General features: G+C 41.0%; 1 protein-coding gene across 4 annotated transcripts in view; it reads left to right on the top strand.

Moving 5' to 3' along the window:
- The window catches only part of rasa1a (RAS p21 protein activator (GTPase activating protein) 1a), a 68,217-nt gene that overhangs the window by 28,908 nt on the left and 22,733 nt on the right, over positions 1 to 16,576 (top strand). For 2 of the 4 annotated variants that reach the window (XM_054773447.1, XM_054773448.1), the window contains exon 1: positions 2,235 to 3,367. The exons of 1 other annotated variant lie outside the window; for it this stretch is intronic. In XM_054773447.1, coding sequence (XP_054629422.1) covers positions 2,853 to 3,367 — 515 coding nt within the window. In that variant the 5' untranslated portion in view covers positions 2,235 to 2,852. Of the gene's footprint in view, positions 1 to 2,234; positions 3,368 to 15,766; positions 16,262 to 16,576 lie in introns of those variants that run through there. One more of the 4 variants, XM_054773449.1, reaches the window with a different exon arrangement.

The raw sequence follows: 16,576 nt of genomic DNA, 5'->3' as shown, positions 1-16,576 counted from the left end.
AGATTTGTTTTGTTTCTGACAGTGTATTATTGTTGATTTACCTCGGTTACGGTGATACTGAGCAAAACAAATCAGGACAGCTGTTCTCCTTAGCATAGTTTTCGTTCTTTGGCAGTCAGTCACCACAAGACCTCCTTATTCCAGCACACACGCAAAGATACAAACACAAAGATTCCCACAATTCGAGACAAAATCGCTGGAAAATCATTGGAAAATGTTAAAAATGCAGATTGTGTCTCAGTTGTGGCAGTATCTCTTGCCAATGATGTTTATTCCCTTTTAAATGATGCCCAAATTGTAGGGAACACATATTTGTAGGCTGAGCAGCACAACTGAATAGCAATCCTGTATCTCCACATGGGACCTCTTGATTGCCCCCACAGAGCAGTGTTTAGCAGGTATTTACTTCAGAATTTAGAGGTAGAACAATTAGGACGTGCTTTTGGTGCTAGACTCCCCAACACAACCATGTTGGTTGACTTGTGACAACTGGTTGAGGAATGGTATGCCATCCCACAGCAGTGTGTGACCAGGCTGGTGGCCAGCATGATGAGGAGCTGTTGTGTCTGTGTATTCTTCTTAGTTCCTACACACAGCAGGCATGACTGCTTGTTAAAATAATAAATAAATTCTCTTTGCTGATAAGACGTCAATCATCCAATCCGCCAAACAAACACCAAACAAGACTCAGTAACAGCAGAATGCATTCCTTGGTATCTAACTTTTTAGTGTGAAGACAGTATTTGGCATATTTTGCATGGCCCTAATGTGCACAGTTGTGCTGCTCTTGAAGCATTGTTGCAACAGAAAATTCATGTACCAAACATAAAATTGTGAAGGTCACTGTCTAGCTTCTTTGGTCAGTCAGGAAAAAACAATTATCCACATCCTGTCCAAAATCTTATTACCTTCAGTCTGAGCATCCACAGCACACTGTCACATTCAGGCCGAGGATTGTGAGTAAGCAGTAAAGCCTTAACTCCGCATAAATGGTCTCGCTTGTTTGTGTGCGTGTATAAAACTCATTATTCTTCCTTGTGTACTTTCCTGAAAAGAAGAAAAAACAACACCCCGAGTGACCCCAGAGGGGTGTGATTCACATTCAGGCCCATCCACTTCTGTCACGTCACATATCCGAAGCCATTCCTCATGAGCTCTCAGAAGACGCAACCAACTGGGTTGATCGGTTGACAGCGACGCTTTAGCTCAGGGAACACTGCAAATCAGCACAGCTTTGGATGTACAGATTGGGTTTGACAACAAATTTCTCATTTCATGCATGCGGCGTATATAGTAATACTTTTATGGACATATTTGGAAATATTGTCAAATTGTGGCGAGCAAGAGAAAGAAAGAACAGCGCTGAACAACAAGGAGGCACAGATTATACTGTACAAGTATATTCCAGTTGCTCTGCAATTTGCCAATAGTGATGACAGCTGCGCTCAAGCCATGACTGGAGATGGTGAAGACCATCCCCTGCTGTAGCTGCACATGAACTGTATAAGCTTGAGCTCAAGGTTACGCTGGAAGAAATCTCGGCAGTGAAGAAGTCTGTTAAAACCAACATTTTCAATCCCAAATTCTAGGGAAAAAAAATAGGAAAACCTTAAAATGTGACAGAACAGCCACTTATACCAATCAATCTTCAATGTACATATCTGAACATACAGGTGAGAAAAGTACAATAAATATGGCATACAAAACCAGAACAATAAACTAAATACAAATGCAGAGAATAGAGGTCGGCTAAAGCGAAACAACAGAAGCAACACACTGTAAGAGTGAGAAATCGAGTGAATGGTGTAAAATTTGGACACATTTCAATTACAGTATATTGACAATACAAAAGTGGAGTGAAGAGCGTGAAAGATTAAAATTTCATGTTGCTCTGGCTCTACAAATGACAAGCACATTATACTGTAATCTCTCGTTTATTGTGATTAATTGGCTCCAGACCCAAACGTGATAAGTGAATTTCTGTGAATTTCTAACATGTACATTGAGAGCTAATTTTAACGGGAGTCACATTGTTTGTGTAAGCATAATTGGTAATTGAAGCTGATTCTGATTCCATACTGGCAATACTGTATCAGCAAATCTACTCCGTCCGGAAAATGTGAGATAAATACAATTCATTCAATCGATTGCAGATGGCATGGATTGAAGACATGGGGCTTTGTGCTCGCTTGGTTATGTCTGCTGAGCGGCTTGAGGGGAGTGGGCGAGGGGAGGGGAGAGAGAGCGGGTAGCCAGCCACCAGGCACAAACCTGGAAATCAACGCAAAGTTAGCATTGAGCAGCCACAAATGTGTAGTTTGGGATATCGATATGCTTGGGTCGCGCCGTGGGTTTAGGCGACAGGAGCGGCTCGTTCATGGACACTACTCGACACGACAGGGGAACTGTGGACGTAAGAAAAACGAGTGGCAAAAAAGACGAGGACTGCATACAGCAGTGACAATAAAACGACACAACGAGGGTTAAGTCCGAGTACAGAAACAGTAAATATTAGCGGCTTACTGTTGTCTTTTGATATTTCGTATTTGAAATGTTTGTTTCCGTGAATCGTCTCAATGTGAACTTTAATCTCAGGAAACAATGAAGACCTTGCGAAGAAAGAACTCATCAAGTGTGTGCTAGCCATTCCGCTACCGTTAGCTAACTCCTGCTAGTGTAGCCAAACAAGCAAAGTTAGCTTGTCGGCTAACGCTAGCTGACAAGCTAAAGGCGTTTTTGTTCAACTTTTAGTGTTTTTCCCTTGGAGCCTAAGCACTGACGGTGTGTTCCAACAAAAGAGGGGAAGGGCGGGCTCCCTTCTGGACTTTTCCCCCTCAACATATTTCCCTGGAATGATGGCAGCGGAGGTCAGCAGCGAGGAGACGAGCTCGGTCACAACGGGGACGGGCGGAGGCCCGGAGACGGCCCCGTTCCCATGCTATCCCAGGTCGAGAGGGGAGAGAGTGAGAGGGGCTGATTTGGGAGCCCTCCGTCAGAATTCTAACACATCTCCGGACTCTCTCCCGGACATGAGTATGATTTATCCCCTGTCTAGTGGCGACATAAGCGCACCAGCACTGTCCACAGCAGGGAGTGGCGGATGTGGACAGTCAGTTTTCCAAGGATCAAGCTCAGGGAACGTGGGCGGCATGTGTTGCTCTCCCACTTCGGAGGCACCGGCCAGTCGGATTTCACCTTCATCTGCAGGCCCGGAAGGGGTGACTGACTTCCCCCCATTACCACCACCGCCTCCCCCTCCTGGTTTAGGGGTTCTCGGCGGTACTATGGATGAAAGCGACATGCAAGATGGGCCGGAATACGAGGAAGAAGAGGTGGTGTTCCCCCTCTCTGCACCTCCCACAAACCAGTGAGTATACTAGAAGTGTGAATGAAGCATTGGCCAGTGATACCTGGAAATAAACACCGGAAGCATCATTACCCTCAATGCCTTCCTTAGTCATTATTTGGCACAAAAATGGAGCTGTGGTAAGCCAGGAGTGGTGATCGCTATTAACACTGCAAGTGCTGTGCTTGCATACTGAAATATTACAATTGAAGCTAAGCTAATGTGCTGTGTTGTCATTTAAAAAAATGAAGTGACAATCAAGAAAGCTGAAATTCTTCAGAATATACAGTATCTGTGCTTCAAACACAAGGTTTTAAAAACTGAAAAACCTTTTCATGAACAAAAACGAGTCCGTATTCCAGAGTTATCAATGTAGAATCAAGATATTAAGATCACCAATTTACCATGTGAGTGTGATAACAGGCAAGGCTTGATGAAATGGTATTAGAATTCCAAGTGACAGATGCCTGCGTCATTCAGGATAAGGCCAACGTTTGTCATGTGGGAAAGCATCAACCTTTTATTGGAACGCATCACCATCATTATTGCTGACACGAAGCAGCACTTGACCAAATGATAAGGAGGTGAAACGATTACCAGAAATATATTATTTTTTGCCATATATGGTATGCCATTTATGGTATGTTCAAATACTGCTGCCAAATGGAGTGAGTTGAAGGGATAGTTCGGATTTTTTGACATTAAGTTGTATGACATCCCCGCAGTCTAGTGCATCAACAGTGACTCACCCCCCCGATTGGTCCTGTGAGCCCGGTTCAGGTTGGAGATCCGTGACGAGGAACGTATTTCAGCTTAGTTGCTGGGGCCATTTAAGTAAAGAGTTTGGCTTCTCAAAACAATATGCGTTGAAAAGAGTAATACATTTGCATCACAAAAATACCTCACAAATCACTCTGCGTTATATTTGTCTCCTGCCGTACCCCTGTCCTGTCACCTGTGCATTCTTGTGTATGTGATGAAGACACTCTCATCTTCTTCCGTGACGGAGCACAGCGGCCATCTTGTTTACGTGGGTGTTCCACAGCAAAAGAAGATGCGAGCGTCTTCTTCACATACACAAGAATGCACAGGGGACAGTGCGCAGGTCTTGTTGAGGTCAGATTTTTTTTTTGAGGAGGCATTTTTGTGACGCAAATGTATTACTCTGCAATGCATATTGTTTTGAGAAGCCAAACTCTACACCCCAGCAACTAAGCAGAACTACGTTCCTCATCACGGATCTCCGACCAGAACCAAACTCATTGGTCAGTCACTGTTGATGCAGTACACTGCTGATGGGGATGTCCAATGGTAATGGTAATGGTTTAATTTTATTTGAACATGCATACAAGTTACAATGGAACACATCACATAATTAAATTCACAGTTCCACATGACCAAAAGGAGATGGAAGAAGCAAAGCTTATTTAATCCTACCCCCCATCCGTTACACATCTTATGCAGTACATTTATTCACTTCCTGTATTTCTTAACGTTTTTTTAATACATACATGAATGACAAGGTAATGTAACAATATGATTACGTGATTAAGATTTTTCACAATAAATATAATAATCAGTATAATAAATAAATAATAATAGAGACAAACAAAACAAGTTCAAGAGTCTTCGTCCTTGTATTTTGCAAACAACTGCTTGTATTTCTTGAATTTGCTCATCTTGGTGCATTGTTTGAGTTCTTTACTCAATCCATTCCATAATTTAATTCCACATACTGAAATACTGTGGGTTTTTAGCGTTGTTCTGGCATATACTGTAAGTGTTTCAAGTTTAGCTTCTCCCTAAGATCATATTTCTCCTCTTGTAGAAAAGTGTTGTATGACATTTTTGGGTAACAGGTTATTGTTAGCTTTATGCATTATTTTAGCGGTTAGAAAATTTACTATTTAAAAAAAAATAAGGGATTTGTATGTTCTCTATACGCGGCATTATGGATTATCCTCACTGATCTTTTTTGCAGTACATTAAGTGACTGAAGGTTGCTTTTATATTTATTACCCCATATCTCCACACAATAAGTTAGATATAATAATACCAGAGAATTGTAAAGCGTGTAGAGTGGTTTTTGATCAAGGGCAAATTATGCTTTATTCAATATTGAAGTATTTCTCGACACATTATGTTGTATATTTTTGATGAGATTTCCAGGTCATTTCTTCCATCTATTATGATCCCTACAAATTTATTTACGTTCACCCTTTCAATGTCCACTCCGTCTATTTGTATTTGGTCGTATGCGTCCTTTCTGGTATTACCAAATAGCATTATTTTAGTTTTACTTAAGTTCAAGAATGATCTGTTTTCATCAAACCATCTTTTTAACATAGCCATTTTATCCATGACTTTTTAAATTAGCTCTTGTGTGCTTTCCCCAGAACAAAAGGAAGTAGTATTATCCACAAATAATATCAACTTTAAGTCTTTCGTCACTTTAGAGATGTCATAGATATACAAGTTGAACAGTTTTGGTCCCAATATTGAGCCCTGGGGTACTCCACATGTAATCTTTAAACTTGCAGATGTGTATTCTAGCTTTACAAGGTGCTTCCTGTTTGAAATGTTAGCTCTGTATCCGTATTGACTACCTGCTAGTAATTCATTCTTATTAATAAATTTGTCCAACCTGTTATTGATTAGCTTCTCGATAACTTTAGAAAATTGGGGTAATAAGGAAACTGCTCGGTAATTTGCAAATTGATGTTTGTCTCCATTTTTAAAAATTGGAAGTACTTTAGGTATTTTTAAGTTACTGATATAGAGTATGTTAACGGTTCTACGCTCTCATTGATGACCCCTTTTATTGTTTCCATTTCGATTCCATTACAATCAGTTGATGTTTTTGCTTTACAATTCTTGACAATGTCAGTGATTCCCTTTTTTGTTATATTAGTGCGAAACATGGAATTAGGATTCCTATCTATGTTTTCATTCCTTTCCTCCATTGTCCCGAATTTTGGAATTTCTTCTTCCAATTTTGGTCTAATATTTGCAAAGTAGTTGTCAAACATTTCAAGTACCTCATTCATATCATCATTATTAGTACTGTATTTCTAAGCATAAAATAATGAGGGTGGTCTGCTTTCTTAGTGCTGTTCCTTATAATACTATTTAAAATACCCCAAGTTGCTCTCACTAATAATGTTCCTTCTTACACACTCTCAAGATTGTTGTCAACTTATTTTTTTATGTCTTATATTTTTTTCTGCTTCTTTAGTTTTCTTAAATTTCCTGTATAATGTATTATCCTTACAGGCATTTTTTTTTTAGTTCTTTTGACATCCAAAGCTGATTATTTTTCTTTTGCTTCTTGGACATTTCTCGCCAGGGACAGTTCTTATCATAAAGCTCCATATAAGTGTTGAGAAAGTGTTCATATGCTTCATCCGCATCTTTTGTACTGTAGACACTCTCCCGTCTTTGTTCTTCCTGATCGTTCCTGAAAGCGTTGACGCTATCCTCTGTGCGTAGCCTTTGAAAAGTCTCTTTGACCTGCGTCTGTCTTGTATTATAATGTTCGTTGTAAATTGTAAACACTGGAAGATGGTCGCTGATGTTGTTGATTAGCAGGCCACTAGTTGTGTCATACAGCTTTCTGTCAAAAAATCTTAACTATCCCTTTAAGAATGTCTTTATTATTCTTATTTTATCATTATTATTTACTACAAATAATTCATGATATATGTTTAAAATAAAATGTTGTACTTTACCCTGTGGTTGACTGGTGACCAGTAAAGGGTGTACCCCTCCTCTTACACAGTCAGTTGGGAAAGGCCCCAGTTCACCTGTGACTCTGAGGACAAGCAGGATAGAAAATGAAGCAATGAATGTTGTTCTATATTTTATTATGACTACTGCTAATCACTGAAGGGTAGGGGATGTATTGCTTCTTTTTTAAAATTTTTTCTGGATAATCCTCCGTTGAGAGCAGCAGTTTCTTTTTAAATTCCATTGTAAACTTCAGCTTGGACACCTCTGGTCTGCAGTTAGTGTGTGCTGTGATAAAGACGTCTCCTGCTGCACATAGTGGTATCAGTCATAGTAAAGATATTTATGGCTGGCCAGCGGCACCTCTGATATTTTTCCTGAAAGGAAATAAAGGCGTCGAGTTGAGATGTGGCGCTTATTAATTGGGGCACTTTGTTAGAGTGGAGGCTACTCGTCCAGGAAATACAATACACACATATTGCTTCTTAACTTAATATTGTTATTGAAACCATTAGGCAAATTTTTCAGAAAATACCAGACATACCGTATTGATGAGTTTTAGTATAAGATTTACAAATATACATGAAGCAATCTTAAGCATTGACAGAAGCCTTGTAGTGTTTTCTTTGCTCCAAAATTGTCTTAAATAGTTTTAATACAGTAGTGTGATAGTTTGGGTAAACTTTGTTAGCTCCCTTTAGGGCTGCACAAAAATTTAAAAAAAGTGATAGATTTAATTTCTAAATGAAGACAATGTCATTGGCATGACGGCCAACACTTCCTCCTTGCTCTACCCATTCCCCAATGAACCTTGCCTGCCAGGGCAATTTGGCTCCACTGCCCTGGTTCTACCCGCTGATACCTTACGCCACCAGCGAGCCTCACTAGTGGCATCTCTCATTCATTAGCTTTCTGGGAGGAGTGCTTCCATTTGCATTTGACTTCTTTGGCTAGTCTTTATTTCTTTTTTTTTTTCAATTTCAATTTTTCTATTAAGAAAGTCACCCATCAACTGACCTCCCATGAAGAACGACAAAGACCATTGGAAGTTTTTTTCTTTCGTTGAGGAGTCTAATAATAATGCTGATGCTAATATTAATGCTAATGCTAATGCTAATAATAATAATAATAATAATAATAATAATGCACAGTGTGATTTCTTTAAAATGTCAGCACATTGCCCTGAACATATGTGTGTGGGGAAAAAAATCATCCCGGTGAATTGCAGTCTCAATTCCATCCATCCATCCACCCATTTCCCTCCGCTTATCCGGGTCTGGGTTGCGGGGCAGCGGTCTCAGTAGGAAGCCCAGACTTCCTAGTCCCCGGCCACCTCCTCCAGCTCCACCGGGAGGACACCAAGGTGTTCCCAGGCCAGCTGTGAGACATAATCCCGCCAGTGTGTCCTAGGTCTGCCCCGGGGTGTTTTCCTGGCTGGGTATACGCGAAGCGTTCGGGAGACATGTGGACTAGATGCCCGAGCCACTTCAACTGTCTCCTCTTGATGTGAAGGAGCAGCGGCTCTACTCGGAGCCCCTCCCGGATGACTGAGCTCCTGAGCCCAGCCACCCTATGGAGGAAACTCATTTCAGCCTTTGTATCCGCGACCTTGTTCTTTCGGTCACGATGCAAAGCTCATGACCATAAGTGTGGGTGGGAACATAGATCGACCGGTAAATTGAGAGCTTTGCCTTCTGGCTCAGCTTTCTCTTCTCAACAATGGTCCCGTACAGTGACCTCATTACTGCGGACACTTCCCCCCTTCTGCCTATCGACCTCACGCTCCAACCTTCCCTCACTTGTGAACAAGACCCTGAGATTCTTGAACTCCTCCACCTGGGGCAGGACCTCATTCCAAATCCACAGGGAGCAACCCACCGTTTTCCAACTGAGAACCATGGTCTCGGATTTGGAGGTTCTGAGTCTCATCCCAGAAGCTTCATACTCAGATGCAAACTGCCCTAGTAAACGATGAATATCAGCCCGATGAGGCCATCAGGACCACATCGTCTGCAAATAGCAGAGACGAGAACCTAAGGCCCCCGAACTGGAACCCCTTGATGCCTTGGCTGCGCCGAGAAATTCTGTCCATGAAAATTATGAACTGAATTGGTGATAAAGGGTAGCCTTGGCGGAGGTCAACGTTCACCGGAAACAGGCTCAACTTACTGCTGGCAATGCGTACCAGGCTCCTGCTCCGGTTGTACAAGGACCGAATGGCATGTAGTAGCTTGCCGGAAAATCCCGTACTCCTGGAGCACCCCCCACAGGACACCGCGAGGGACACTGTTGAATGCCTTTTCCACGTCCTCAAAGCACATGTAGGCCGGTTAAGCAAACTCCCATGTACCCTCCAGTACACTCGCAAGAGTGTGGAACTGGTCCAGTGTTCCGTGACCGGAACGAAAACCACATTGCACCTCCTATAGTCAAGGTTTGACGGTCATACCCTTCTCTCCAGCATCCTGGAATAGACTTTCCCAAGGAGGCTGAGGAGTGTGATCCTCCTATAGTTGAAACACACCCTCCTGTCACAATTCTTGAAAAGGGGGACCACGGTTCAATCCAGAGGTACTGTTCCCTACTTCCACGCAATGTTGAAGAGACGTGTCAGTCAAGACAGTCCCTCAACACCCAGAGCCTTGAGGAATTCAGGGTGAAACTCATCCACCCCCCGAGCTTTGCCACTGGGGAGCGTTTTGACTACCCCAGATACCTCTGCCACGGTGATGGAACTGTCTGAGTTCGTGTCCTCTGACTCTGCTTCCTCTATGTAAGATACAGTATGTCAGTGGGATTGAGAAGGGCCTCAAAGTATTCCCTCCACTGTCCAACTATATCCTCAGTCGAGGTCAGCAGGCCCCCGTCCCCACTGTAAACAGTGTGGACCGGGCACTTCTTCCCCTTTCTGAGGCATCGAACGGTTTGCCAGAAGCTCTTTGAGGCCGACATTCACATTTTTTCCAGAATCATGCAGCCTACTCCCCTCTGCACTTTTAAGTCTCTAAGTGATGTCATGGAAAGATGACAAAATATGCAATTTTGAAATGCTTGTAATAGATGCTTTTTGTAAATATGTTTGACATATGTACATTTAGAATTAGGCACTCCTGCTTTGCAATTATATTAGAATAGAGAAACATCCCCATCTTCACTGTAGACACCTTAATGTCCATATCAGTCAGACGTGCGTGCTGGTCTTTCAATAACGCTAATACATTCTCTCCCTATTTGTTATACTCTCATTAGAGAAGTGCAGAGCTTTGTCATTTTATGCCCTCATGCTATAAGATATGAAAAGGCTTGAGTGCAGAGTGTGGATTCAGCTCTTATTTTAGGTGCCACCCTATATCTCCCTGTCAGATTAGACAGAGCAAGCAGGGGACTGACATTCCTCTATTTTTTGATTGTGCTGGAAAGTCGAAGTAGACTTGGATACAATTTACTACAAGTCAGAGTTTTAACCTGGAGATTTATTATGCTTAGATACCAGACGGTACCGTGTAAACGCATGAGCCGGTTAATTTACAAAATACTGTAGTCCACAATGCAGTGGTTCCCAAACTTCTTAGAGTCGCGTACCCCTTCAAACATTTGACCTGAAGCCATGTACACCCTACTCCTGCACACTTAAAAAACATAAACCTTTTTGTCTTAATTAACTTTAAATACATAATTAATTGGTTAATTAATTTTATAGTAATTCCAGGTCAAAATTGTGTATTTTGCTTGGTCACATTTTGATAGTTTCACATGAGCACTGATAAATAGATAAGACCATTTAATCATCCTACGTATCTTTTATTCCAGTCTGATGTTGGCGTCCTTCCGTTTGAATGGGTTGAATTTGAGCTTCACTTTTTTTGTCCACTCATGATGGCTATGGTTTAAGTCTGAATATTAATTTAATACCAAATTGAAGGGGAAAGTTTAACAATCATGATTAAGCAGTATCCAAAGTACAAAAATACATACAACCAATGAAAAAGCCTCATTTTTGGGGAATCCCCACTCAGTGACCGATTTTCACTGGTGTGCTGTCGAGGGATTGCAACACCAATATAAATGAAGTGTTCAAGATTAAGCACTCTTAATGCACAGAATAATCATCAAACTTACTTATTTGTTCATATAATGCACAGAGAGCAATGAACAACTTCATGTTCGGTCTCCTTTTGGCTTGCTGCTCCGTTCTTGTAATTGTGAGTGTAATTGTTTTTAATTTCTATTCATGTATCTCTGGTGGTACGCGTATCCCACTTCGGGAACCTAGGATGTACAGTATACACTGTAGTTAGATCATCAATATTACATGGTCAGTATTTGTTGGCTTGTATTTTTTCCACATCATTTAGAAGAATGTCTCCTGTCACATTGTAGAGGATAATTTATCCCCTTAAAGGGCAACCGACTATATACTGGTGTACTGTTGCCTGGTGCATTGTCCAGGTCCTTGTTAAAGTGATCAGCAAGGACCGATTTTGTTCCATGTTGTTCAGTTGTGCAGTTGTATTCACCTAGCCATACATCAAGTCTTGCTTCCTTTACATTTATTCACCTACTGCTGACCAATAAGAGAAAAATGGTTTGTTGTGACACATGATATTTTTTACTTGGAAACTGGACAGGGGCGAAACAGACAAACACAACAAAACCATCTACTGACTTGACCCTGAAGAAACAAAACTGCATATGGCAATGCACCCTCAGTTTCAGAGAGAGTTGTATAGTCATACTATTTGGTAGAGGCACTTTTTTTGTTCATCATATGGCTCACTACTAGGCCTGCCACGACAATAAATAAATCAGTTAACCACACGATGAATGAAAATGAACTTGATAATTTTGCCGACGTCGATATATCGACATGTGCAACGCCTGTTTGTTTTCATCCTTTTCTCTCTACCAAACAAGCTGGATGACAAGAGGATTCACTCCGTGCATCTGTCTCAACACCTTGGCGTGTGGGTTCTATAGCTGAAAAAACGGAGTGAGTGAACCCTTCTGTCAGTCATTCAGTCTCTTTGCTACGTGTTGGGCAGTGCATTTGTTGCTAGCTATGTGTGTCGTGTGCGACACGATCAAATACTTTTTTTGTGCCTGTTGTGTTTAAAACACAATCTGATGTCAATTTCAGCCCATTTGCGTTATTTTGTGACATTCAAAAATGTATGACAAAGACATTGAAATAAATAATACAAAACTGTGAAGCATACCTTTCAGTGAAAGTATAAGTAAAACACCTCATTGTGCACCAGACGCATTTTGCTGCATCCAAAGCATGTACTTTGACCAAACGCCGACAAAACGCATTTCCGGGTTATTTATCCTTTTTTTTCAATATTCAGACAATAATGAAAGGGAAATTGATTCAAAATCAGAAATATTGCAATTGATTGCGATTTTTATTTACAGTAAGTGCAAGTTTTGCAAAAAGAAACTGATAGTCCATTTTATTTTCATGGATCTTGCGACTCCTGTCACTGGTAAAAACAGGAGATGAGACTTCAATACTGGTGGTGGAATCCTCTCCAGAACAATACTTTATGAGGTCCTGTGCTGTCCTTGCCTTGTAATGATGACCCAGTTAACATGAGGTTACTTTTCAAAGAGCTGCTGTTGTGTAGGACCTCTGGTAAGTCACATTTTTTTAATGGCACTGGTACTTGTTTTGGCACCAGGACTGCTTGATTTTCATAGCATGTTGGTGTCTCCTCATTGTAGCAGTATCATTTACTGTATCACAGTGACACTATAAACAATGTGACACAAACAAAGGCAGCTATCCGTAGGATTAAGCCAGCAAACTATCAGATATTTATGACATGGGCACTTAATAGAGCAATTAGTTTTGTATTAAGAGTCACATTTTCACCTGTGCCTCATGTGGGTGCATTCATCTTGTATCTCTTACAGTCACAGGAGACTACACAGAATTGTTCTCTGACCCCCTGAGTTGAGCAATTTCTTGCTGCGTATGTCTTTAACTGATCTTCAATTCCTCTGAGTCAGCAGCTTGTAAAGTGCATTTTACAAGAATGGACGGTGGAAAGTCTTTGCAGTGGTAGAAGTGGTCTCCGCTGCATGTTGCACACTGACCGTGAAAGCTGAACTCTGCACATTTAGCAGAGTGAAAATATGTGTCACAGTAAGAGAGAGAGAGAGCGAGAGAGGAGGAGAGAGAGATTCATTTACAACTCTTGCAAACTGTGCGCCATTCATATACTTGTTCAGTGCAATAAGAATGTCACACAGAAGGTTAAACATAGACAATTGGCCCCAGAAGTGTTGGATTCTACTGCCTGGAGAAAGTACCAAGCTTATTGCCTGAGCTTAAAACAACACTGGGAAATGAGTCGTAGATTTCCAGTTTCCACGAAGATTAGAGACTGCCTAAATCATGAAGGGTTTCCGACAGGGGTTGGTCATACAGAAAGGAGAAAAAGGAGGGAGGGATTTTGAAGATTATTGGCATTAGTGCAAATTAGTTTGCCAGATCTAGTTAGCAGCTAGATATGGAAATTTACCTTTAACTGCGTAATTGCCCACTGTGTGAAGCGTGGTAAAGACAATAGGATTCCAAAATGTCTCCTAATACGTAACGGCACATAGTTTCTGAAGGCCGCTGATCCTCGCTATAACCGTGTGTTCATCATCTTCATTGCCCCCCTGTTGGTGGAAATTCATTATACATTTAACATTACATGTAACATTCTGCTTGTTCTGTGCATGGTGGCATTGCTCAGGTCGTAGAGTGGTCATCCTCAAACCTGAAGGTTGTTGGTTCGCTCCTCAGGTGGTGAATAGATTTCAACACATTTCAACCTTCATTCTACATTTCAATTCAATTTTAGCATTTTAGAATAGAATTCACACGCAATTTCTAGTGAAATTACTTTATCAAGTTAGTATTTACATACATTTTTAATGACTTGTTCAATGTTGTGGCTAATGTGACACTGCAAATTTTTGTCACTGGCTCAATTAGCTCAGAAGTGATATATTTCCATATTTGGCTTGACCTATATTGAAACACCATCCTCGTTGAGTATTTTAGGCTTTTTGCAACGCATTGACAAGGAAAAACCTTATGATTTCCATACATTTCCAATGCATTATGCAATGTCCTGTCATGCCCTATACTTGCTGTACCCTGCCTTTTTCTTTCCAGCATCCTGTTTTTCAACACTTCTGAGCTATTCATTGTAACCCTAGCAGGATCCTCAATAGCATTTCAGTTGTATTTGACAAGACTGGGATTTGCAATTTGAAAGATGTCTCACAGGGGTTTGGTTTGCCTTTGTCATATATAGTGGCACGTTAGACTGTGTTCTGTTTTACTACAGCAGACATATCTTCTTCCATTTCAGTGCTAGATTTGCCAGTAAGATAGAAGTAGCATGGTCAGATATTAATATTGTCAGTGGCACATAAACATTGTGTTATTTTGGCCACTTGTTTCAATGGTGTTGCAGAGTTGGGGCTCACTCCCGTGCGCCCTCAGCAGATGCTTCACCTTTGGTGATGGTTTGTATTTCATCACCAAATAAATGCATGATGCAATAAACACTTAAATGCACACCCTTACTTGCTAAATGTAGCCACCATGTTACTAAATTGTCAACACGTATCTTGTCTATGTTTGAGGTGTGTTATGAAGCAGATGATCGCGGATGCTTGACAGCTGGCGCTTAGCCAAATGCAATGAGCGTCAATAAATGAGTGTCAAAGCGCTCGGTGATTAAGGATGCAGAGAAGTCCGAACAGCTACAGTACATGGATTGATCTGACAAATCTTTAAGTAAAGTTGATCAAATGTAGACTTATACAGCTTCTGCTTGGACATCAACAAGTAGCAAGCAGCTGTTTAACTCAAAAACTTTCACACATCACTGTGAACACCAAGGTATGTTGGACTGAAAGGTGTACCTAAAGCACTTAATGTGCGCTTCCAATAATGCCTTGCACCCTGCCACTTCCATATTACTGTATTATCATTCATATTAGCGATACCATAGTTCAGTCTGATTGGCTTTCACTGCCTTGTTCTCACAATACAGCTTTTCTCCAAATGAGACATCTCATTAAGTTTTATTCTCCAAAGATCTCGCGACACCCGTAATATCATTATATTTTCTCTGGATCCAGTCTGATTGACGTAGTGCAGGTCAAAGCCGGCTAAATTTGTCCATGAACTATGAATGTTTGTATTTCAAAGTAAAATAACAATGCATTACTTATAACATTATTAGCTTATTGTAAACCTGGTTTACAAAATAATTGACTTAAGTCTTTATTTGTATTAGAAAGCCATTAATACCAGGTATGCAACCATCCTGTCTCAGAAATGACGTGCAGACATGTTGCTATTTTAAAACAAATGTGCGGGTACAATATACAGTGATGGCTGTGAAAAGATAGTTTCCATTTATAGTGCTAAATCTCTCTAATAATAATCATCTGGCTATGTTTTTATGTACAATGTGCCATGCGTGGTGGTCATAGACTATTTATTCATTCAGTCATAAACTATAATTAAAGTAAAAGATCTGTTGTGTGATTTATTTGCTGTTCATGTCATTTTAACCATGCTGTCTTTTGATGGTAGAGGCTTGACTGAAGCCAGCTTTATAATAAATAACTTCTTCAAATCTATGCACTTCGTAAGATGACAATTTGCATAAAAATGCGGCTTACTATAGTTGTCTGAGTGCATGGATGCCACTCCCTACGGTTGCTGTCCCACTGAGTAAGAAACCAATGGGCAGCATGCTCGTGGTTTTTATGAGAGGGAATGAGGGAAGAGAAGTAAGCAGGCGGAGGAAAAGTAAGGGCAACAACTGCAAGGCTACACTTTGCCTCACTCTCCTTCAAAAGAAAGACTGACCCCATTGTGCTGCTAATGGATAACAGACATCGTTAGTAAAAATAAATGCATCCGGGGTGTTCGTCTGCATCGTTGTATCCTTGTGCTCGTCCTATTTCTGTGGATGATGACGGGGGGATGAATGCATCAAGGCGACAGCAGCATCGTATCATCATGGCTTCTTTGGATTTCAAGCTGCCTTGGCTCCGCTTCTCATGTCAAAGCTCACAGTTGGCCACGCGGTAGCTGAATTGGTGGAGCGGGTACAGCTTTTGAAACCACGGGACACAGTGGAGGGAGATGCAGCAGAGGGTGACTTCGGCGTAAGTGGGGCATCGATTAAATCAACAATTCATACCAGAGCACCCAAACAACTGACTGCCTGTTCCAGATGAAAGTGTCATTTCGTCGTTTTGTGCATCTTTTAAGTGATACATGTATGGGTGTGAAGTGTTCCAAATATACTTGAGACACCTTAAATACAAATTCTTCAAGTTCAGTTCATCATTTCATGGCAATATTGTATACTCCTGTGTATTGCTGATTTTTCAAAGGTTGGATTTGAGCTATTTGTGGTCATTTTGTGTTCTTGAAAACATTCTGTGCCTCACTCAGCAAATTTTGGCAGCTCCAGTGAG

Source organism: Dunckerocampus dactyliophorus, chromosome 4 (genome assembly GCF_027744805.1).
Source record: "Dunckerocampus dactyliophorus isolate RoL2022-P2 chromosome 4, RoL_Ddac_1.1, whole genome shotgun sequence".
NCBI lineage: Eukaryota > Metazoa > Chordata > Actinopteri > Syngnathiformes > Syngnathidae > Dunckerocampus > Dunckerocampus dactyliophorus.
This window is presented reverse-complemented; position numbering and strand designations above follow the sequence as displayed.